This window comes from Schistocerca cancellata, chromosome 8 (assembly GCF_023864275.1).
Source record: "Schistocerca cancellata isolate TAMUIC-IGC-003103 chromosome 8, iqSchCanc2.1, whole genome shotgun sequence".
Classification (NCBI taxonomy): Eukaryota; Metazoa; Arthropoda; class Insecta; order Orthoptera; family Acrididae; genus Schistocerca; species Schistocerca cancellata.
Window position 1 is genome coordinate 359,877,933 of NC_064633.1, and position 25,803 is coordinate 359,903,735.

At 41.8% G+C, this 25,803-nt stretch overlaps 2 protein-coding genes across 3 annotated transcripts in view; both read left to right on the forward strand.

The window, feature by feature from the left end:
- LOC126095285 (cytochrome P450 4C1-like) overlaps positions 1-18,385 on the forward strand; it is a 74,959-nt gene extending 56,574 nt beyond the window's left edge. For both annotated transcript variants that reach the window (XM_049910052.1, XM_049910053.1), the window contains 4 exons: positions 3,007-3,075; positions 5,759-5,930; positions 10,597-10,776; positions 18,102-18,385. In XM_049910052.1, the coding sequence (XP_049766009.1) occupies positions 3,007-3,075; positions 5,759-5,930; positions 10,597-10,776; positions 18,102-18,259 (579 nt within the window). In that variant the 3' untranslated portion in view covers positions 18,260-18,385. The remainder of the gene's footprint in view (positions 1-3,006; positions 3,076-5,758; positions 5,931-10,596; positions 10,777-18,101) is intronic.
- The window catches only part of LOC126095282 (cytochrome P450 4C1-like), a 355,750-nt gene that overhangs the window by 222,939 nt on the left and 107,008 nt on the right, over positions 1-25,803 (forward strand). The gene's annotated exons all lie outside the window — the stretch shown is intronic.

Genomic DNA, 25,803 nt, shown 5'->3' on the forward strand with positions numbered 1-25,803 from the left:
CGTTTGCGCAGAGTTGTCGAAGGTGACCGACAAGCAACACTGCGTGAAATAATCGCAGAAATCAATGTGGTACGTGTGACGATCATATCCGTTTGCACAGTGCGGTGAAATTTAGCGCTAATGGGCTATGGCAGCAGACGGCCGACGCGAATGTCATTGCTAACAGCACGACATCGTCTGCATCGTCTCTCCTAGGCTCGTGATCATATCGGACGTACACTAGGTGACTCAGAAACCGTGACCTGGTCAGATGAGTTCCGATTTCAATTGGTAAGAGCTGACGGTAGGGTTCGAGTGTGGCGCAGTCCCCACGAAGACATGGACCCAGCTGTCAATAAGCCACTGTGCAAACTGTTGTTGGCTCCGTAGTTGCGTGAGCTCTCTTTACTCCAAATGAATTGGTTCTCCTGGTCCGGCTAAACCGACCATTGACTGGCAATTCTGGAAACATCCCCCAGGCTGTGGCTAAGCCATGTCTCCGCAATATCCTTTCTTTCAGGAGAGCTAGTTCTGCAAGGTTCGCAAGAGAGCTTCTGTAAAGTTTGGAAGGTAGGAGACGAGGTACTGGCAGAAGTAAAGCTGTGAGGACGGGGCGTGAGTCGTGCTTGGGTAGCTCAGTTGGTAGAGCATTTGCCCGCCAAAGGCAAAGGTCACGAGTTCGAGTCTCGGCCCGGCACACAGTTTTAATCTGCCAGGAAGTTTCATATCAGCGCACACTACGCTGCAGAGTGAAAATCTCATTCTGGAAACATCCCCTAGGCTGTGGCCAAGCCATGTCTCCGCAATATCCTTTCTTTCAGGAGTGTTAGTTCTGCAAGGTTCGCAGGAGAGCTTCTGTAAAGTTTGGAAGGTAGGAAACGAGGTACTGGCAGAAGTAAAGCTATGAGGACGGCGCGTGAGTCGTGCTTGGGTAGCTCATTTGGTAGAGCAGTTGCCCGCGAAAGGCAAAGGTCCCGAGTTCGAGTCTGGCCCAGCACACAGTTTTAATCTGCCAGGAAGTTTCATATCAGCGCACGCTACGCTACAGAGTGAAAATCTTATTCTGCAGACGAAGATGCCCAAAAATACATTTTCATTTGTTTATAGAGAGGTTTCCTCGCTGGCGCTGGTTTTATGTGACTGAATTAGTGCCTACAGATTTTCATAGTTATGTAACAAGCGTAAGACCGGTGTCAGGAAAAGGGAGGGAGAAATTTGCCACAAAACTGTGTTAATAGGCGGTTTCGTTCCTGACTCGCTAATTTGAATTATTTTATAAATCGTTTAATTGTAGCACAAATGTAATGTGAAGCTGGGATTAACAAACTTAACCGAGCATCATTTTCTAGGTGATTGACGGTGGTTTGAACTCCATCATACTTCACTAGAATTTGTTCTATTGGAGATGGCATGTTATTGCTTTTTACTCGCCACTGAATTGACTAACGTAAGAAATTTAATGTCGACATATACCACGGTGTAATTAGGCGTTCTTCACGTGCGCACATCATTGCCAGAGTTGAAACAAACGGTAAATAATAGAAAAAATAAATACTAGGTTTGGACCCTCCGCATAACGATTACGAAATGATACGCTAAATGAAGATATGTCTCAAAAACTAGTTATTTTGCGGATGTTATAGCACAAAATATTAATGTATCGAAACAGACAAAGAATGACAACGTTCTGCTCATCTCCAGAAGCTGCGGTGGTATAACGCTTTAGACAGGCTTCCCTTCATTGCATGCAACATCCTCTTTAAATTCTGTACTAGTCTAGTGATACTTCAGGGACATTCACAAAAGTTGCTAACTGTCTTGTAGCCGGCCTGGGTGGCCGAGCGGTTCTAGGCGCAACAGTCTGGAACCGCGCGATCGCTATAGTCGCAGGTTCGAATCCTGCCTCGGGCATGGATGTGTGTGATGTCCTTAGGTTAGTTAGTTTGACGTAGTTTTAAGTTCTAGGGTACTGATGACCTCAGAAGTTAAGTCATGTAGTGCTCAGAGCCATTTAAACCACTTAAACTGTCTTGTACAGAGTTTTCAATTCATTACACACATTTTTCTCTCAACTACTGAATGTAGTAAGTTATTTCAAAGTTGAATCGAAGTTATTTAGCGAAGCTATCTAGTAGTCTAGGAGCCCTAAGTAATTTGAGGAAATCTCAGAAATGGTAAACAATAAATATGAAAGTCAGCCTGTGAACTGAAAAGCAAATCTCTCAAATACAAGTCCATTCTTTTAACTGAAAGAAACGCTGCTCACAATTTCCGCTGTTGGAACTGATCTATTTGTATTATGACGTGTCTTAGATTTCAATAATTGATACTGAATAATTTTCTTTTTATGGCTTACTGCACGGATGAAGGACTTCAAGTGATGATCTATATGAGAAAAAGTACCATCACAGCTGTATCTTGGGAATGCATTTATTCTATCACACTACTAGTTTCGGCCTCACGTTACCGCTATCCTCAGGCCCCAGCACTGCCAAAACAGTATTTGATGTCCTCGGCGCATTTACTGTGTGGTCCTTGTTACCAAAAAACCTGGGCTAGCTTTCATAAGGAGTCTATGACAGTGGAGACAACAATGTGTCGAGTATAGAATCCTGATGAAAGCTAGCTCAGGATTTTGGTAACAAGGATCCCACAGTAAATGCGCCAAGGAAATCGAATAATCTTTTGGCAGTGGTGAGGATGGCGGTAATGAGCGGCCGAAACCAGTGGTGTGACAGAATAAGTACATTCTCGGTACAGCTGTGGTGGTACTTTTTCTCATATGAATAGTTTTCTATTTTTTGAAATTTTTTCTTTTCATGTGTTTAAAAATAGTAGCAGTCATACAAAGTCATACAATATGTTTCCAATGATTTGTGTGCTTGCCACCCGTGGGTACTAGTTGTCCAAAGCTCGAGTGCTACTTCTGAGCACAGCGGTTCCACATATCTGAAATTATCTCCCGAGTCATATTTGATTGTGTAAAGTATTTTTTAACCATTTAAGTTTTTATTCCTTTTTTTAAAGGGCCACGACACGACGTCGGTTGCCATGTCATGGGTTCTTATGCTGCTGGGACATCATCCTGGTATCCAAGTGAGTGTAAATTCTTACCTATATTTTCTTGTAGATTTGGTACAACCACAAATATTAGCACAATTGCTAGTTTTACAGTAGAATTGTCACGGGTTTTCAATCACGTTTGCGGCAACTTTCATCGATGACTCAGGGAGTGTTAATAGAAATCATTGTATAGAGCAGGGAAGATGAAACAAAAAGGAATTACTATTGTTAAACTGCTGGAACAATAGGACACCAAATTAAAGTGCGAAAAGTGGCAATTAGTACTAAACAAAGAAACGTGCGAGGTCATCCAAATGGGTACTAAAAGAAATCCGATAAATTTTGGGTATACGATAAATCGCTCAAATCTAAGGGCTGTCAATTCGACTAAATACCTAGGAATTACAATTACGAGCAACTTAAATTGGAAAGACCACATAGATAATATTGTGGGGAAGGCGAAACACAGACTGCGCTTTGTTGGCAGAACACTTAGAAGATGCGACAAACCCACTAAAGAGACAGCCTACACTACACTTGTCCGTCCTCTGCTGGAATATTGCTGCGCGGTATGGGATCCTTACCAGGTAGGATTGACGGAGAACATCGAATAAGTGCAAAGAAGGGCAGCTCGTTTCGTGTTATCGTGCAATAGGGGTGAGAGTGTCTCTGATATGATACGCGAGTTGGGGTGGCAGTCACTGAAACAAAGGCGGTTTTCTTTGCGGCGAGATCTATTTACGAAATTTCAATCACCACTTTCTCTTCCGAATGCGAAAATATTTTCTTGACACCCATCTACGTAGGGAGAAATTATCATTGTAATAAAATAAGAGAAATCAGAGCTCGAACGGAAAGATTTAGCTGTTCCTTTTTCCCACGCACCATTCGAGAGTGGAATGGTAGAGAAGTAGTATGAAAATGGTTCGATGAACCCTCTGCCAGGCAATTAAGTGTGAATTGAAGAGTAACCATGTAGATGTAAAACTGCCTATTGGCTTCTGTCTCGGGTTCTTCGGCCGACGTTCATCTAATGATTTTTCTGACGTTTCGCCATCACGAGTGGCTGGCATTGTCAAAGCTTCACCCTCCATTGCCGGTGGTGAACTGGAGGCGAGCTCGCGGCCGCAGGCTATATGTACCTGGCGCGCCAACGTCCGAGGGCTTCTCCGCGGTCATTTCCGGAGCGTTTCTCCTCTTGCTACCTGCGACGGTCGTTCGCTGCAGTACGGGAAGCCAGGATCCGTTTACCTTGTTGAAACTGTTCGCGTGTTTTTGGATTTCTACAGCTTCTCTGAACAGGCGCGTGTGATAGTGCTTCTCCACAGACAGAACTTCCGTGTCGGCGAATTTTATTACGTGGTCGGTCTCATTCAGTGAGTGCTCTGCCACGGCCGATTTCTCCACCTGCCCCAACCTGCAATGTCGCTTATGCTCTTTGATCCTGGTGTTAATGGATCGTCCAGTCATTCCATTGTGCTGGTCACAAGGGACGGCGAAAACCTGGGACACAGCATGTATCGAAAACCGACACACACGGACCGATACCTGCACAAACTGTCAAACCACCACCCGAGCCAGAAAAGAGGCATGATTAGTACGCTCGTAACGAGAGCAGGACGAATATGTGAGCCTCAACACCTCAAACGAGAAATGCAACACCTGGAAACTGTTCTGAGGAGCAAGAAGTGTAACAGAGCCAAACACTCGGCGAAGTAAGGAACCAGAAAAAGAAATGTCGGGTACGGCCTTTATGCCATACATTCCCAGAGTGACGGACAGAATCGGCCGTATATTGCGCAAACACGGCGTAAAGACGATTTTCAAACCGACAAGGAAGATCAAAGAGTGTCTTAGATCGGCGAAGGAGAAAAGAGACCCACTTGCAATGTCGGGAATATACCGTATACCTTGCACATGCGGAAAAGTTTATGTTGGAATGACTGGACGATCCATTAACACCAGGATGAAAGAGCATAAGCGACATTGCAGGTTGGGGCAGGTGGAGAAATCGGCCGTGGCAGAGCACGCACTGAATGAGACCGACCACGTAATAAAATTCGCCGACACGGAAGTTCTGTCTGTAGAGAAGCACTATCACACGCGCCTGTTCAGAGAAGCTGTAGAAATCCAAAAACACGCGAACAGTTTCAACAAGAAAGAGGAAAGCCTTAAGGTAAACGGATCCTGGCTTCCCGTACTGCAGCGAACGACCGTCGCAGGTAGCAAGAGGAGAAACGCTCCGGAAATGACCGCGGAGAAGCCCTCGGACGTTGGCGCGCGAGGTACATATAGCCTGCGGCCGCGAGCTCGCCTCCAGCTCACCACCAGCAATGGAGGGTGAAGCTTTGACAATGCCAGCCACTCGTGCTGGCGCAACGTCAGAAAAATCATTAGATGAACGTCGGCCGAAGAACCCGAGACAGAAGCCAATAGGCAGTTTGTCAACAAGTGGCCACGAAAGCCTTAACAATCATGTAGATGTAGATGCACATGTAAAGTTCGTGAACATGTTTCTTTGTGCGTTTGGTTTTTGCATACGTGTGCGTGGTGGAGGGGGGGGGGGGGGAGGCCGGAGAGAAAGGAGGGGGGTGGGAGAGAGACAGACAGAACAATCGAGAGACAGTGTATGCTTGTGTATCAGTGTGTGTGAAATGTTGAGTGCAAACTGTTCGTCCCTGCAACGGATGTCACTGATGTTGCCCTCTGCCTATAGGAGAAAGTCTTCGCTGAGCTGGATGACATATTTCGAGACGATCCTAAGAGACGTCCAACTACTCAAGATCTGAACAACATGAAGTACCTCGAGATGGTCATCAAGGAAGCCCTGAGACTGTACCCGAGTGTGCCTGCCATCGGCCGCCGAGCGACGAAAGACATTGAAATTGGTGGGTGTAACACATCGTACCTGATTTCCACTTCGTTTGAATCCACGACGTACGGAGACTGCCTCACTTAAATTTTTATTTCTTGTAATCCGTGATTTTGATAGCGCGTGATAGACAATGAAGAACTCTTATGCTATGGACACCGTTCTCAGTACGTTTTCGTGCAAGCATGTGTTCAGAGTTATCTTTGGCATATTTTAACTGTACATGAACCCTAAATTTTATCTTTCTGTACTTCTCAATACACCAACATAAGAAAAATAACAAATCGTTTATCACGTTGCTGATGAGCCACTTACGCTACCAGTCAAAAGTTTACTACCAACTATCATAAATACGGTTTTCGGCTAAAAAAGGGATATCGTTTTGGGTATTCTATCAGTCACCATTTTGATAATAATACAAATATAAACATATAAAGGCTAAGCGCCTCATTAGTGTGTTTGAGTGGTTGTTTGCCCAGACGTCTGTTGACGAATATCCACAACAATATTGACGTGCCTTTACCTCCGACGGCTCCATTCGACTAGGCGTTATTCCTTCTGCTGTCTGTTCACATTAGTTTACAATACGATCTGGCAGTGTGTGTATACGTGATGAAGTTCATACCATATTACCCCCTAATGAGACACTAAGAGGAGACTGTAACTGAAAAAGTGCTGTAATTGTAGCTCTGCATGAGGAAGGCTATTCTTGTGAGACAGTAGCAACAAATCTCTGTATGTAGATCTTTTTAGAGGTGGTTTCGGGACTCGGCTGTTCGATAGGCGATGCTAAATTAAACACCTTTCAGCCGTCAGTTTTCAACCCTACGTTCGTAATGCTCCGGTCGGTGCACACATTTTCAACTGTCCCCATTGATGTATATCAACACCTGTCTGCAGCTAGGGGTTTCGATTTAATTATCATTTCATTCTAGAGAATCTGTAGTTCATCAATGATACCTGTTCTTTCGGGAACAGCTACTATCTTCTTATAGTTAAAGGCTACCTGACCACTGACCTTCTTCTGTGCGAATGTACACGCTCTGCCCGGACTCTTACGGGACTCGGCAGCTTAGTCTGCCGCGAGTAATGAGTGAATGGGCAAATATCTATTAGGAGCACTACGAATGTAGGTTGTGGACAGTTGGGAATGTGGGTCTCACGGGAAGCGTGCAAGGGATACGTCCCTGCACTCGCACAATCCTCTGTCATCTCGATGGCTCAGATGGATAGAGCCTCTGCGATGTAAGCAGGAGATCCCGGGTTCGAGTCCGGTCGGGGCACATACTTTCAACTGTCCCCGTTGATGTATATCAACACCTGTCTGCAGATAAGGGTTTCGATTTAATTATCATTTCATTCTAGTTAAGCTGCACCGTCTTCAATGGTATCTGTTCTTTTGGGAACAGATACTATCTTCATATAGTTTTTATCAACATGATCGAAAACTTTTGACCAGTAGTGCAACTGATCACTACACGATGACCACCAGCCAGCATTCATGGTAATCGCCAGCTGCAAGCCCCACAGCATCTAGAGAAGCAGGAAGTGACTCGCTTGTCTGTCAGGAGTGGTTAGCTAACACTGATATCCGAAGCCACGGTCGCTTAAGTACTTCTGCACTTGCAGTATGATGCGTGGATAAGTACTCGCATAGCGATAACACAGACCGATGTTGTCCTATAGATGGTCTACTGGGTTAATGCGTGGGTGACTTAGTGGTAAGTGATGGACTTCGAGTCCTCCTGTTACGTGTCTGTCGTACTGGATATTGTGTGTTTTTGGAAGTTTCCCCTGATATAATGTCACAGAGCTGTATTCTCGGCCGCACTTTTCGAGGCCATATATGATGTAAATTTTATAGAATTATTGATGAATGGAGAAAAGGTATTTTATGCAGTAACGTCACTATAATATATATCAGTTTCACTGATGATTCTCTCAAGTAACAGACAGGTGCAAAAAGCTTGAATCCGTCGCACTCTTGGCGCAATGTGCACACTTATGCAGTTATGAAAATTCCTGGCAGATTAGAACTGAGTGTCACACAGGGACTTGAACCTGGAACGTTGACTTTCAGGTTAGTGTTTCACTTTGTTGTGGTTAACGCTAAATTCTTGAGGCTGACACAAGTTTTTCTCATTCATTTACTTGCGTTAAGTGTGTAGGTGCAGCAAACAAAGAAAAGACACACAAGCTACAGAACAGAACAGAAGTTTATTGTCTCATAACATACTGTTTCAAGCCATTGCTTAATGTACGGAAGATTCGTCAAAACACAAATACTTTTTACAGTTTTCTTAAAATATCATTAATATAACATCCTGTACTAGAAACATAATTAACACACAACTTATGATTTTTTACAACAACAAATTATTACATCCTAAGTACATGTTCTCTCCTGCTCAAATTTTCAGATCGTTCTTCATGAACCCTCCGGCTGAACAGTAACATATCTATACCAGTTTCTCACACAATATTTTTTAATGTTTCCAGATAAATACTGAGCAGATCTTTTCTCTTTACTTTGTTGTAAATTTATACACATATACTGCAGAGTGTGAGCGTAAAGTATTAGTTGTGGGTGGCCACCATAAAATTATTTTCTTTCCTTGGGTCATTAACATGTTGAAAATCATTTGCTACAAATAAACCAGGGGTACTTTGCACAAAGAAAATCAGTTCATAGATATACAGTGTGGGATCACTTAATATTCTTAGATTTCTTAGGAGTGGGTGATATGGTTTTCTTCGCTTTATAATGTGTGTATCTCTAAAGACTGTTTTTTTAAGTTTTGGTATTCAAGACTTACAATTCGAGCTATCCCAAAATATAATTCTGTACCTTACTACGGTTTGTAGTACCTGTGATATACTATTTTCCTTATCTTCATGCTGATAGTATTGTGCAGTATAATCATTGGATATGCTAGGCTACTTAATTCATTTGCAAGGTACTGTGTACGTGAACTCCATGAGACATTTTTACCTAATTGTATTCCTTAAAATTTCATATAACTAGATGCCTGCAAATTCTGGTTTTTGTGATGAATTTGAACACCATTTAACTATGTTCGTTTTGTTTTAAACTACAGTGACTGAGTTTCTTCCATGTTTAGTTTTAACCCAATTAAATTGAGCCAGGTACCTAATTTTCTATTGTGACCGTTTGACGAATTTGGTCGGTACTCTTAATTTTAATGATTACAGCTCTGTCATCCTCAAATAAAATAAGTGGCACTCCGTACTAAGCGGTAGGTCATTTATGTAACACATAAATTGAATGCGACCGAAGACAATCCTGGGATACTCCTTGTGAAATATTTTTGCATTGTGAAGCGTAATTTCCTCTCTATGATGTTTCTACCACTCTTTGTGTTCGGTTGGTTGGGTAGGACCTACTCCATTCTAATACTATGATTATAAACTGTAACTTCTCCAGTTTAGACAGTAACAAGCGGTGGTACACACTATCCAAAGCCTTTGATAGATCACAAAAAGTTACAGTGGCATGCAGAGAGCTGTCTACAGAGGAGCTTATTTTATCTACAAACTGGTTGACAGCAATAAGGTGCTTTGCCTTTCTGAAATCCATACTGATCTTTCGAAATAATGCGTATTGTGACAACTTTTTCAAATATTTTTCATAGTGATGGGAGAAGAGAGATTCGGCGAAGGTTTGCCATATGCTCTCTTCTGCCTTTTTCTATTCGTGGTTTAAATATTGCATACTACACGGTATCTGGAAAACATCCTTTTTCAAAGGATTGATTAACTACTGTGAATAGTGGCTACACAATTATTTTAGAGAATGCCTTTAACATTTTTATTGATATTTCGTCCCATCCTACTGATATTTTACTTTTAGTGATTGCATAGCATTTTCTGTATATTTTGCAGTAGTTTTGTTAAATTTATTGAAAGCTGCACCTTAAAATTTCTGAATATCAAAGAACTTTTTCTTATGTATGCAACTTTCTACAGTAATGTTTGATTTGTTTACATTTAAAAATAATTCGTTAAGCAGTTCTTAGATCTGGACAGATTTACAATACTTTTGTCCTCTGTCTTGATTTTTGAAATAGATTGACCTCTAGTTGTAATGCCTGTTTCAGCTTTGATCTCTGATCGTAGCGCTTATGATTCGTTTTCACTATTATTTGCCAGTTCCTGTGCAGTATGTAGAACTTTCTTAAAAAGTTTTTAAATCAGTAACTAAATCAGGAATTTCGATGTATTTCAGTTCACTGTGTAGCTGTCTTATTCTTGCACTAGGTACGTTTTCAGTATTCCACTTTACTTTATTTCCTTCTTTTTTACTGTATGCTGCAAGAGGGAAAGTTCCGTTAAATACGTGCAAGAAGTTTTCCAGGAACTAAGAAAAATTTTCGGGACAAGAAATGCTATGTTCTATAGTCCACGCCACATTATTTAATCTATAGCAAGAAACGTACAAAAGAACTGTAAAGATAATCGGAGCCATATACTTGGTATTTTCAATGTTTGGTGTATTATAGTTGCCTCTATTCTACACTAAGCAATTTCAAAAGCAAATACTAGCTACAACTTGTGCCCCCAACGAAATCTATACTTTCGGAGAACCTTTTTAGTCTAAATACAGTGGTGTGAAACCTGCAGTACACAGTAAGTATTGCTTGCACACTTCTCTGGTCGCACAGGTAGCTACAAAATTCCTGAGGGCTGCCTGATAACCCTCAACATCCGGCACACTCACCGCGACCCCGACCACTGGCCGGACCCGGAGCGCTTCGACCCGGACAACTTCCTGCCAGAGAGGGTGCAGGGCAGGCACCCCTTCGCCTACGTGCCCTTCAGCGCTGGGCCTCGAAACTGTATAGGTAAGACGTATAGCTACTGCACTCTCTAAACTTTCATGACTACAAAACATATTCACTGCATTATTTCGCACCTGATGCAGTTAACACAAGAATTCACGAAAATGAGATGCACATATGAAATCATTTAGTACTTACCTTGATTGTAACTTAGAATCAATCTTCTTTGTTCTCACTTTTTTCACTGTGTCCATAATTTGAGTTTTACAAATTTCTGCTCTGGGTATAATGTTATCTATAAACAAACTTTTTAGGTGTTAAGAGGTCAATCTTTTTTCGTTATAGTTATCTTAGTTTACATCCTTCTTACACAAAACGAGAGACAATCTGCCGCTTCATGCTGTGCTCGTGTCTAACCCTCAGATATCGACTTCACAATCTTGAAATCAAACAGTAACTGATTCAACTAAAAAAACCTTCCTTTTTTCTCCCTCACTCTACTGACCGGTTTGATGCAGTCAACTACGAATTCCACTCCTGTGCCAACCTCAGAATAGCATGTGCACCTAACATTGTCAGTTAATTATTGGGTGTATTCCAGTCTGAACATTCGCCTACAGTTTTTACACTCTACAGTTCCCTTTAGTAGCACGGAAATTATTCCATGATATGTTAACAAATATTCTACCATCTTGTCTCTTCTTGTTGTCAGCGTTTGCTCATCTCATCAGAAATTCTGTGAAGAACTTTCCCATTTCGTACCTTAACCGTCCATTTAGTTTTCAACATTCGTTTATAATACTATATCTCAAATGCTTAGATTCTCATCTATTCATATTTCAATATTAATTATTGAAATTTAAAAGTTGTTTATATTTTTTTGTATTTATGTTTTACAATGGCATTGTTAATTGCTTACAATGTATTCCTATTTATTTATATATAAAGCTTTTATGATCACTCCAAGAACCATAAGGCCACACATATCTCTCATCAGAAGTAAGTAATCGACAAGATAAACCAAACCTTGAGCTACCGAACTTTTCACCACATTGACCAGCAGACCCGTGAAACAAACAGCAATAAGTCATCACAACTATATTAATAAGCGAGATTCAGCCATGAACTTTTCATAAACAAGAGTATGCATTTTTTTGCGTCAGAATACATCCATACAGCAACTTTGCTTGGCTGCATTTTCCTGTTAACAGCCTTCCGCTCTAAGCGATGGAATGCACGTTCTATATAACAACTGCCGTTGTCTGTGACGTATGGGCAGAGATGTTTCACTAACAGTGGGCAATTTAAATGTTGTAGGAAAAGGTTCTGAAATTACTTAATATACGAATTTTAAAATATAGTTGAAATTAACAGTTCATAAAAATACAGGTTGTAGAAATATTTTTTGTAAACGTTGATCAGTGAAGTACCAAACAGATTATAGAAGTAGCGGCAAAGTAAATAACTTCCAATGGACAGAGGAGACTTCCAAGACTGTAGGTCTAAGAACAGGTGACTGACCCTCACTGCCGCTACAACCTAATTCTTTAATTTTCTAGCTCCAATTCCCCCTTTCGTATCCTTTTTTAAAAATTTGAGAATATCAATCTATATTAACTGCTTTTATTTCTTATTGATATATGATTTATGTGTTTGAACTAAAACAGTCTTATTTGTTGTCTGAATTTCATAGTGGTGATAGTCCAAAAGCACTGTTCAGTGACTAACATCCGTTTTTAACACAGATCGATAGTATCATTTGGATAAATCTTACATTAGAGGTATACAGAATGTTAAAAACCTTTTCGGTCCTTAAATCACTGTACCCACTGCCATTAAATTTATCTCACTAATCCACATATCAATAACGTGAATGAGTTTCACAAACAGCCGCCTCTGCAGACAAGGTCGCTAATACACAACTGTATTGTGGCGTTAAGTCAGAGGTAAGCCACTTCGAATCCTTGTGATGGAAGCTTTCCACAATTATCATTTGTGACCGACAAGTGTATGAGATATGGTCGGATCAAGGTCTCCAGTCTTTACCCCTGTGTCCTGAATTAAATCCTAAATTGCTCTGCTGTGTGTCGTGGAGTGTGTGCATGTGACACTATTGATGGCGACCCTTCTGTAAGATAGGGATGTTAAGCTCGGCAAGCCCTTTGGTGCTGTTTAAGAGCAGTAGGCTATGTGCTGGCAACAGGTTTCACTCTCTCCCTTCCCTTCATTCATAACAACACGAACCCAGCATTGCACTGTAAACATTCTCATCACAGTCCTTCGCATGACACAGGTGCACACTGGACTTCGTAATAGGTCTGAGGAAAGTGACGACAAACTATCTCCATTATACATAGATGTATATAATAGAGCCTAACTTTTCCACTTCAAATTATTTTTGACTCATTAACAACATTTGTAATCTTTTTTCTCTAATATGAACAGCGACCAGAGACTCATCAAACAAACAGCAATAAGTTCTTGTAACTTCATTAATTTGGAAGACACAGACATCAAATCTTTTAAATACGATTTTTATTCGGCTACGGTATAAAATCTTGATGTCACTAATGCAATGGTATGACAGTATTGCACCACGTTGGGTTCTGGCTAGAAAATCGCTGATGTCAGCACTTTTAGATGTCACCTTTCCCAGAATCACAATGTCAGCAGCATATTTTCTTGGAATTCTCTCCCACCTCCCCATTCCTCCAGTCCCAGTGGCCAGCGGTTTTAAGTGATGATCTCAACGCCGTCGGGCCGTCTGGCAATTGCCATGGGGTTCCTGGGGCTGTGGGAGGGCGAGGTCGAAAGGAATTCTGGAAATAAAATACGGCTAACATTGCGATTCCAGGAAATCTGGCGCCAAAAACTGCTGACATCAGCGACTTTCTAGCCAGAACACACAGTGCTACTCTACTTGACACCATTATATAACTCTCAGGAATCTCCTTAGAGTCGCTTATTCTTTACTTGGTTAAATGTTAATACCAACAGCCTTCCACATTCAGAGATTACTTCCAGTACCACAGGAATGTTCCTTGTACTCATGCGTACCAACAGTTATTGTTACCTGTGGCACTTGTACAGATAAAATATTTGATCAACAGCGGACGGCGTGAAAGTTGTGGATAAAAGTTTCTGAGACTTCTAGAATATGGTTGAAATTTAACTGTTCATACAAAACACAAATTGAAGTGGTATTTAGTACAGATGTTGGACAGTGCAAGTGAAACTAGATGGCAGAGAAACCAGTATAGGAAATGGTTTTCAGTGGTCAACAGATATGGACCTAGGGACAAATGACTGAACTTCTCTGCACCCACAGTTTAGCCAAAAGTGTTGTCACTCTAATTCCCCCTTTCCTCTGTTTGCTTTGAATTAGTAAATATCTAAGGTTATTAACTGCTATTGGTTTTTTCCTAATGTATGATTTAGGTGTTTCGGGTAAAACAGTTTTACTTTGTGCCAGACTTTTGTTGTGGTAATAGTCCAAATACTATGTTCACTGAATCGCATTGCTCATTTTTAACACAAACCGGTAAATATATTTGAATAAGTCCTATGTTAGAGGTTGCAGAATGTTCAAAACCATTCCATCTTTTAAATCGCTGTTCCCATAGCCAATAGTTTAGGTCACTAAACCACAAATCATTGATGCGAAAGTGTCTTCCAAATGAAGTCACTTCCATTATTCACAGTTTTCTGATACTTTCATCTATTCAGCTATGTAAGCTGAGTCTTGTTTGTATCATCAGTTTAAAAACTCTTGGCGGCGTATGAAGCATGGCTTCATGTATGAACAGAAAGCATCCACCGCGTCTCTCACTATCCCTCAACTTTTGGTAAGAGCTCTGCTTTGCTTAAGGCCAGCAATCCCCAGAACCATAACATCGTTCAACATGGCTAGAAACTGGCAGAAGAATTCTAGTACAAATACGTGCTCGAACAACAAAGAATATAACAGCCAAAGATTGTTTACTCTTCGGAAAACTCTTACGACTTTCTATAATCCAATTGTAAGTATTCAAGATCTGACTCCTAGTGTGTTGGAGCGCTCCCGTCACCAGTACACCATTGGCAGTCAGAAATTGCTGGTGTACCCTGTGCTGCAACTTCCCCTGCGCAAAGCATGCCTACCAGTTCTCAAGCAGCAAACTTCGTCGGATGCGAAAATGCCACCTATTTCAAGAAAAACTTTTCTCCAGCCATAATCAAAATTAAGAACAGATTTTTGACATGCTTAGAGATTGTAGAGCCAACGGCTTTGGCGCAGTGTTAACACCTGTTCCCAACAGGTAGCTGAAGTTAAGCGCTGTCGGGCTTCACCTCCACTTGGATGGGAGACCGTCTAGGCCTGCTGAGCGCAGTTGGCAAGCAGGCTGCACTCAACCCTTGTGGGGGCAACTGAGAAGCTACTTGACTCAGAAGCGGTAGCTCCGGATCCAATGACACCTATTTGCAGAGGAGGATACGGCGGTCGGTCGACGCCGTTGGGCTTCCGAGGCCTGTCCCGACGGAATTTTGAGTGGGCAGCATATAAATCTGTATCATGTTTGAATATCGGATTTTTATGCATTTATTTGTACGAGGTAGAAACTTAAAACTTCAAACTACTTATAAGTTAAACAGTGGGAAAATGTTGTGTTACGAAGCTTATGCATACCAAACGCAATACAATGCGCACCTTTGGAAAGATACCTGAGAGAAGTATTTTGGTAATTAATGACAGTATGGGAGAATTTAATCCCTTTTCAGTGAATTTACTATAGCTCGGGCCCTAAACAAGGCTTTGATATGCCTTGACACACTATAGGGATCGATATCAAATGAGATATTGAAGCTGTTTTCCTATCGCCATGGAGACCGGAGTCTAGTCGTGCCTGCCTGCAGGCAGTACTAGTCGCTACAACGTCGCAACTTTGGACCTTAAGCGTTAGATGCCATAGAAGCTTAAAAGTGAGATTCCTGCGAGAGGTTTCGTTACTGTGTGTTAGCGTGGTGTCTCCTGGTATAACTAAAGTTTTGTCCATTGTGTTGGTCGATGAAAAGAACTTGTAGCAGATGTTGATGAATTTGACGTATATGTCCATAGTATTCGAGACTTGTCTTCCACACACTACTGTCGATATTGCTGCCGGTAATGCATCAGTCACAACGAAAAGTGTTTCCGTAGTGCACATCAACTTTCACACCACTTAAAATAGAAATTTTGAATAAAATATGTACGTACACTTTTGCAGATTAAATTCACAAATTTTTCTTCTGCTAGTCATATACGTTGGGATATCAAAAAACAGTCATGACAGTAATAAATATATAACTATGCGGAATAAACCATTCGTGGCACTGAGGCAACTGTTCAGACAGTATGAGGGGGTAAAGAACAAATGCCGCTATATGTCTGGAAAATTTATTCAACATATTTGCTTTGAGATCAATCTATTCATTGTGTCTCTGTTCCAGCTTCTTTAACCCATCTAAGAGAGAGAGATTTCGATTGTGCTGCAAATCGTTCTTCCGCTGCCTTTCTTACTTTCTCATTGTTCGTAAATCTTCACGTCTTCCTCCCTTGAGATTTTTCTTGATGTTTCTGCGAGAGACAATTCAGTCGAGTAGGGTGGATATTTGAGGATTTCAAAGTGAAGTCTTGCAAATTTTTGCTGCCCGATGGCCGCCTTGCGAGGATTGGCATTGTCCTGCAGAAACAACATTCCTTTTCTCAGCTTCTCACGACGTTTGTAGACAAATCGTTGCTTCAGTTTGTCGAGAAGGTCAACATAGGACTTTTCTGTGATGCTTTTACCTTGTTACAAGTAGACGAAAAGCAGGATTCTATCTTCAGCCAAAAAGACCAATGCCTGCAGCTTGTCTGCAGATCTCCGTGTTTTGGCTTGCTTTGGACGTGGAGGACCGCTATGTCTCCATTCTTTGGACTGTTCTGTGGTCTCTGGATCATAAGGGTATATCCACGTTTCATGCATGATGACAAGGCGATACAAAAATCCCACAAAATCCCGTCGAAACTGGACCAAAATGGACTGTGAAACCCTTCACACTTTTGGTCTGTATTGAGACTTTTGGGAACCATTTGGCTGAGAGCTTCCTCATATCCAAAACATCGTTAACAATATGACCGACACGTTTTCGGGATATGCCCTAAGTCTCTGTTATCAGATTAGCAGTTATCCTCCGATAATCCGAAAACATGGAATGAACAGCATCCACGATCTCCGCAACTATGATTGAGTTGACCTGTCTTAAAGGCAGCAACCCAATTCTTGACGGTGGAGTAGGAAGGGCAGTTACCATCCAACTTATGAAGAGAACCACCACAAATTTGTTTGGCGGTGTTCCCTTTCAAAAAGATACTTACTCACAGCACGACTGTGTTTCACTGTAAATTCCCTATTTTCTTATTCCACATTAAAAAAATGGCTCTGAGCACTATGGGACTTAACTTCTGAGGTCTTCAGTCCCCTAGAACTTAGAACTACTTACACCTACCTAACCTAAGGATATCACACACATTCGGAGCGATAGCGCGGTTCCAGACTGTAGTGCCTAGAAGCGCTCTGCCACTCCGGCCGGAACCACATTCACTTCAAACCTGCACATAAAAATAAAAACCAATGTTTTTACTTCGCAGTTACTATCACATACAATGTAAAGGACAATGGTTAATGCCAAAACATAAGAATTCATCTACATAGGTTTTAATTAGGAATAGCCAAGGACATACCAGCATCTCCCGATTCATCTTGGTTTGTTCTGTTTCCTATGGTCGTAACAAGTGAACCCCGAAAGCAGAAGGGCTGGTGCCCAGCAGATTTTTCATTTTTTGGCTCATTAGTTTTCTGACAGGTTTGATGTGGCCTACCAGGAACTCCCCTCCTGTGTCAACCTTTTCATCTAACAATTACAACCTAAGTCGTCTTTACTTGCTGGATGTACTCTAATCTCTGTCTTCCTCTACAGTTTTTACCCTCGGCAGCCCCCTCTAGAACCACGGAGGTTATTCCCAGATGTCTTAACACATGTCCTATCGTGCTACCCCTTCTTCGTGTCCGTATTATCCATACATTCCTTCCGAGATGAATTTTCGGAGAACCTCTTATTCCTTACCTTACAATTCCACCTAATTTTCAGCATTCTAGTGTAACACCGCATCTCAAATGAATTGGTTCTCTTCTGTTTCGGTTTTTCCACAGTTCGTGTGTCACTACCACACAATGCTTGTGCTACAAACATACATTCTCAGAAATTTCTTCCTCAAATTAAGACCTTTGTCTGATGCTAGTAGATTTCTCTTACCAGGAAAGCCCTTTTTGCACAGAAACAGCAGAGTAAATTCTAATGAATTACTATGCGTCTGTTGGAATCCTCAGGCCAGAAGTTCGCCATCCTGGAGGAGAAGACGGTGCTGTCGTACGTGCTGCGCAACTTCCGCGTGGAGACGGTGGACAGGCTGGAGGACCTACAGCTGATCGGCGAGCTCGTCCTCAGGCCCATGAACGGCGTCAACCTGAGGCTGCGGCCGCGGTAGTGCAGAGTCTGTGGCGGCGCCTCTACCTGTCTCCTGCTCGGTCCGGCAACAGCGCAGCGCTTTGCGCCTCACTTATACATCAAGTGACCTGAACATTATAATAAGTGTGTATATATGTTTTTTATAATTTACTCAATAAATGGTATTTTGTAATTTATTTAACTTCTTGGACATTTACATAACACTGATAAATATCACACGCATAGTGTTGGAATGTTCTACACCAGTATCTGCATAACTACTCTGCAAATCACAGTTAAATGCCTTCGAACCATCTTCCGACTAATTTTCTATACTTTCAGTCTCTAACAGCGCTTGTGAGGCCATCGTACTACTTGCTCATGGACAGTGCAGAGAATTTTACGCATCACTTGTAGAAAGTGTGAAATATTTATAACGACGTGTTTCGAGACTACGTCATCCGATTATAACTCAACGGGATCTACTGATCAATGAATGACTTCAAATGGATACGGCACACCTGAACTTGTGGACGTTCTTCCACTCCGAAGTGAGACCTTTATCTAGGTTAGACGTTTCGTTACTATGTGTTAACGTGATGTCTCCCGGTGTCACCAAAGTTTGTCCGTTGTGCTGGTCGATGAAAAGAATTTGTAGGACACGGCGGTACATTTGACGTATATGTCCGTGGTATTCGAACCTTGCCTTCAACACACTACTATCGATACTGCTGCCGGTAATGCATAAATCGTCAACGGGAAGTGTTTCAATAGTGAACATCAACTTTCACACCAATTAAAGCAGAAATTTAGAATTTAATATTCACGTATTCTTTTGGAGTTTAAATTCACAAGCTTTTCGTCTGCTGGTAGCGTACTCAAGACTGTAACAGATATATAACTATGTAAAGTAAACATTCAGTGGCACTGAACTAACTGTTCATTAATTTTTTTACTCTCATTCTTCCAAACTTTCTATGTTTTCTGCCGTCTACGAATGTTTTCACTTACAAACTTCTGCATTAATGTATCAGTAACGGAAACTGAAGTAAAAGGGAGCCGTACTGCTGTCTAACCAACAAGTTCCTGTAACAAATCTAACCCAAGGACAGAGACTCTCGAAAGCATCATATCGATCAGACTCACACACTTGAATCAACCAGAAATGATTTATATTGATAAATTATGACTAATCATGGAGAACATAAAAAATATTGTGCAAATAATCTGCAAGGAATTGTCTTAAGGGGTGCCCATGTGTTGAGTTGATAAGCTCTCCATACCATGATATTTCAGAAGCCCATGTATCATGCATCCAGGCCTTTGCTGACTGTTATGACTGCTTTCCGCCATAAATTTAGAATTTCGCTTCCTTTTCCATTCCATTCATTTATTTTGTGAATGGGTACGGCATATGAAAATAACTCACATAGGCCAACTAGAACTATCGAATCCGTTGCTGTTACTAGATTCATACGAGTTTATATATATATATATATATATATATATATATATATATATATATATATATATATATATATATATATGGTGTTCCATTGATAGTGACCGGGCCAAATATCCTACGAAATAAACATCAGAATGAAAACTACAAAGAACGAAATTCGTTTAGCTTGAAGGAGGAAACCAGATGGCGCTATGGTTGGCCCGCTAGATGGTGCTGCCAAAGGTCAAATGGATATCAACTGCGTTTTTTTAAATAGGATCCCCCATTTTATTACTTATTCGTCTAATACGTAAAGAAATATGAATGTTTTACTCGGACCACTTTTTTCGCTTTGTGATAGATGGCGCTGTAATAGTCACAAACGTGTAAGTACGTGGTATCGCGTAACATTTCGCCAGCGCGAACGGTTTTGCTTAGTGATACATTACCCGTGTTAAAATGGACCGTTTACCAATCGCGGAAAAGATCGATATCGTGTTGATGTATGGCTACTGTAAACAAAATGCCCAACGGGCGAGTGTTATGTATGCTGCTCGGTGTACTGGACGACATCATCCTAGTGTCCTGACCGTTCGCCGGATAGTTACGTTATTTAAGGAAACAGGAAGTGTTCAGCCACATGTGAAACGTCGACCACGACCTGCAACAATGACGATGCCCAAGTAGGTGTTTTAGCTGCTGTCGCGGCTAATCCGCACATCACTTGCAGACAAATTGGGCGAGAATCGGGACTCTCAAAAACGTCGGTGTTCAGAATGTTACATCAACATCGATTGCACCCGTACAAGATTTCTGTGCATCAGGAATTGCATGGCGACGGCTTTGAACGTCGTGTACAGTTCTGCCACTGGGTACAAGAGAAATTACGGGACGATGACAGATTTCTTGCACGCGTTCTATTTAGCGACGAAGCGTCATTCACCAACACCGGTAAAGTAAACCGGCATAATATGCACTATCGGACAGCGGAAAATCCGCGATAGCTGTGACTAGTGGAACATCAGCGGCCTTGGCGAGTTAATGTATGGTGCGGCATTTTGGGAGAAAGGGTAATTGGCCCCCATTTTATCGGTGGCAATCTAAATAGTGCAATGTATGCTTCTTTCCTACGTAATGTTTTACCGATGTTACTACAAGATGTTTCACTGCATGACAGAATGGTGATATACTTCCAACTTGATGGATGTCCGGCACATAGCTCGCGTGCGGTTGAAGCAGTATTGAATAGCATATTTCATGACAGGTGGATTGGTCGTCGAAGCATCATACCATGGCCCGCACGTTCACCGGATCTGACGTCCCCGGATTTCTTTCTGTGGGGAAAGTTGAAGGATATTTGCTATCGTGATCCACCGACAACGCCTGACAACTTGCGTCAGCGCATTGTCAATGCATGTGCGAACATTACGGAAGGCCAACTACTCTCTGTTGAGAGGAATGTCGCTACACGTATTGCCAAATGCACTGAGTTTGACGGACTTCATTTTGAGCATTTATTGCATTAATGTGGTATTTACGGGTAATCACGCTGTAACAGCATGCGCTCTCAGAAATGATAAGTTCACAAAGGTACATATATCACATTGGAACAACCGAAATAAAATGTTCAAACGTACCTACGTTCAAAATTTTAATTAAAAAAACCTACCCGTTACCAACTGTTCGTCTGAAATTGTGAGCCATATGTTTGTGACTATTACAGCGCCATCTGTCACAAAGCGAAAAAAGTGGTCCAACAAAAACAGTCATGTTTCTTTACGTACTACACGAATATGTAATAAAAATGGGGGGAACCTATTTAAAAAAACGCAGTTGATATCCGTTTGACCTATGGCAGCGCCATCTAGCGGGCCAACTATAGCGCCATCTGGTTTCCCCCTTCAAGCTAGACGATTATCGTTCTTTGTTGTTTTTTCGTTTGATGCTTATTTCGTGAGATATTTGGCGCGGTCACTATCAATGGACCACCCTGTATATGCAGATGCTCCAAGTTTGAAGCGATGCGCATGCCCACAGGCCGTGCAGTGGCGTTGCAATCGGCCCTATTGAAATGGCAGAATGCCTGGTGGTCGTGTTAGACGACATTTTTCACAGATAAGCCAGTTGGAGAGGGGCGTAATCATCGGCAAGAAAACCACTGACTGATCAACACGCCTTGTGGCCCACTACGTCGATTGTTCCGATGTTGGGAGCGGTGGATAGAAGAGACACCCACTTGCGACCAAGAAGATGACGAGGCGAGAGGATCGAAGGCTTATGCGGGAAGCGATCAGTCATGTTACAGTGACTCGCACCATGTGAATTTGCAATCCAGACGCCCTCGCCGTGTACAGCCGTTAACACGGAGACAACAGCGGCTCCGTCTACAGTGGTACCAAGCGAGAACGACATATGCTGCCACAGATTTAAAACACGTAATGTTTAGTGACGAAGCCCGAATCGTTTTGGGGACAGATGATAACTGCAAATGGAGACAGGCTGGTGAACACTTCCCACCCACGCTGTCGCGCTTCACATTGCCCACAAAGCCGGTGTAATGGTCTGGGGGTCATAGCCTACAATAGCCGGTCCTTCTAATTGTGGTACGTGGAACCTTAACGCGCCAGGCTTATGTTGATGAAATTCTTCGACTTCATGTGGTATCTTTCCTGCTTGGTCTACCAGTGGTACTTTTGCAGCAATATAATATTCCTGCGCTTATATCTCGAGTGACTCAAGACTTCCTACGTCATGTTGCGACTCTTCCACGGCCAGTTTGCTCCCCAGACTTGTCTCCTGTAGAGCATATGCGGGACCAGCTGGAACATCAGTGCCACCGGATCGCTCTGTACATGATTTGGAGCCGGCCGGTGTGGCCGTGCGGTTCTAGGCGCTGCAGTCTGGAACCGAGCGACTGCTATGATCGCAGGTTCGAATCCTGCCTCGGGCATGGATGTGTGTGATGTCCTCAGGTTAGTTAGGTATAATTAGTTCTAAGTTCTAGGGGACTGATGACCTCAGAAGTTAAGTCGCATAGTGCTCAGAGCCATTTGAATCATTTTGAACCATGATTTGGAGATGTCTACTCAAGATTTGTGGGCCAGTCTGTCTCAGGACAACTTCAGACGTCTAATCAACTCGATGCAGGACCGTTTTGCGGCGTGTATTGCAGCAAAGGGTGGTGCAGTGCTTTACTGATGTAGCCCTGTATTTGTCTACTTGTACCCACCGTATTTGCTTAAATATCTTGATTTTTGGGTTCAAGTCAATCTCTCATCTCCGTCATTGTGTCTAGTAAATTTCATTCCGATACGATGCTCTCCTCTTGGTGAGTTGTTTTCGTTGTTCCAGACTGTATCTAGTGACAAGGTAGAATTTATGAGAACACCGAACTTGTGGGTAATCAGACGAAATTCATAACGAAAATCGTAGGATAATGTAGAAAACGAAGCTGAACATACTTGGTTAATTAACATTCCATTTGTTTCTTCATTCCGACCATGTATATTCATATAGCACTATTTATCTACTTATTTGTAAAGCTATGTGGGTGCCCTTTTCCGTGGCAACAAAATGTAAATGTTTTAATAACTAACATTTTCAATGCTTACTAGGACAAAAATCGTGGTGAACTATAAACAATCCAAGTGCTACTGATTTACTACGAATAGGTCAAATATAAACTAACGATACACGAGTGAATAAGTTATCATTACAGCTAGAGCCAAAGCCAGGTATACATAATATATTCTGTTGACTCATGACGGACCTGTCCCATGTTACCATGCCGTCACCTTCAGGGCACGCCTAGGCTTTTATCTGTTTGTGCGAATACAAAAGTTGTACAGACGTCGGTGCCTGATCGTGTGGATACCATGAATTTTACCCTGCATTTAACGAAATGGCTTGGAAAGTATTCGGTTATAAGTTCGGTTTTCTCCCTTTGCTGAAGAAATATGATAAAAATGTATGAATTGTAACGATCAAGCCCTGGTCTATCTAGATGGACAACAAAATACAGATAAGCACCTTTCCAATGGCAGTGGCGTGATTAAGGTCAAAGATCTCGCCATATCTAGATACAGGTGAGGATTACTCTAAAGTCGAAAGTTCTTCCTTCTCGCAGTAACATTTGAGGCAATTATAGAACAAAGTCCCCTGTTTGGGGAACCTAATCGTCTAGAGTAGTAACAACTGTGCCTTCCGTCTTTGCATAACCTTTCCCAAATCACAAAAGAACGCCTGCAAAATGTTATTAGCGACACCAAAATTCCGGTACCTATGTCAAGGCTTTGAAAACGTGGGGCCACTGAGTAATGTTGGCTTCTGAAGTTTACCTTTCATCATAGTTAATTGTACTATTTCGAGAGATTCTGTACATTCTAAATTGTAACAGTAAGAATCACGCTGGTAGTTCTGGAAATCAGTGTTAAAACTTCCGTCATAATAAAACACTCTAACGGTGAAATGTCAGTAAGTAGCTGTTAGGAATGGTACAGCATGGAAAAGTGAAGTTTCTCGTCGTTTTATATATTATCAAGAAATTACCTAGCGTTGCCCTATTATTGTCATTTTACATGTTCTCATTTTCAGTCAAATCTGGGCAGTGAACTGCTACCAAGAGTTCCATCAATTGGGCGTAGGAACTTCAATTATGAATTCGAACTAATTCACATCACCCTTGTATAGATGCTTGTAAGACCTTATTGCCGAAGTATCTTTTTTCCGTTAGTAAGTAGCTTGCGTAACAAATGTAGCTGAAATTTCACCAACCCTTCCATAGTTTTGTTTTGCAATGCGTTCCTTCCTATCGCTCTCCAACAACACAGATCAAATGTCGTCAAGACTGTTGCCAGTCAGCCTAGCGAAGCCGACAAGTATGGATTCGACATTAGTGTCGTCAGTTTTTGATTTTTTATGTACCTATCACGGTCTCCACGTCCACATTCCAGGAATGGATTATGCATACAACATTTTCTTCTCAGATAAAACAGACAGATACCAAAATGGTTTGAATTACTCCTGGCTTTCCAGCTTTCTGCTTATATATTATCACTTCCTCTCGAACAATGTTACTAAATGTCTCTTAACCAGTGATAATTATCTCCTGGTTCTAACTTAAATGTCCACCAAATCTGACCGAATTCGATAGAGCCAGTTCTGGAAATATATGTATATCTCTGCAAACAATATGTACGTTAACAGTTTGACCCACAAGTGTATTATCAGTTGAACATGGACACACACACCTACATTCTCATATTCACTGTCCAGTTCCATTACAATAGCCATCTTTTGCAGCACGTATCGTTTTGAGACGTACTGAAAGAGCGGCAGTGAGGATCTGGAGGATACCGACAGGTATGTAGAGCCATGCCGACTAAATGTTTCTCGGTTGAGGATCCAGTGTGGAGCAGCACTATTGAGGTGGTCCCACAGAGTCTCGATTGGGGTCTAAATCCGTGGAGTCTGGTGACAAAGGAGTATGGTATTCTCATCCTGGTATTCTTCGGACTATGCACACGAACAGCGAGCTGTGTGACACGATGCATTGTCCTGTTGGTAGGTACCTTCGAGCCGATGAAAAACGGTCTGCATGTTGGGGTGGACTTGCGTTGATCCACTGTGCATTTCAGAACATCAGATCACCCATGGAATGCCAGAAAAAACATTCCCCACGTCATAACGCTCCCTCCTCATTCGTTGACTCTTCTGAAGATTGTTGCATGATGTTCGATTTTAGACGTCTGAAATCATACATGCCAACGGTCATATGTCAGATGGAACATAACACGTCATTTATCTTGGAAACATGCGTAGCGTTTGTAACATATAGTGCGTGTGTATGTGGTTGCCTAATGTCTTCGCAATGGAATTCTCACGTCTACAAATGATTATTATGACTCTGCCATTGACAACCTAGACCTACGGCTTTCCATAAAACGAATTGTCATGTTGTTGGTTCTACTTCAGTTTAGAACAGCAAACCAATCGTTCCTATCGGGATGCTACTGGATTAATCGCAATGTGAAACCATAAATTATTTATATAGAAAAATACGTGTAGAGTGAAAAAAAATTCTAGAAATGTAGTTTCTAGATAGGCAGAACATATCATTTACTTTGTTTAGATTCCCCCCC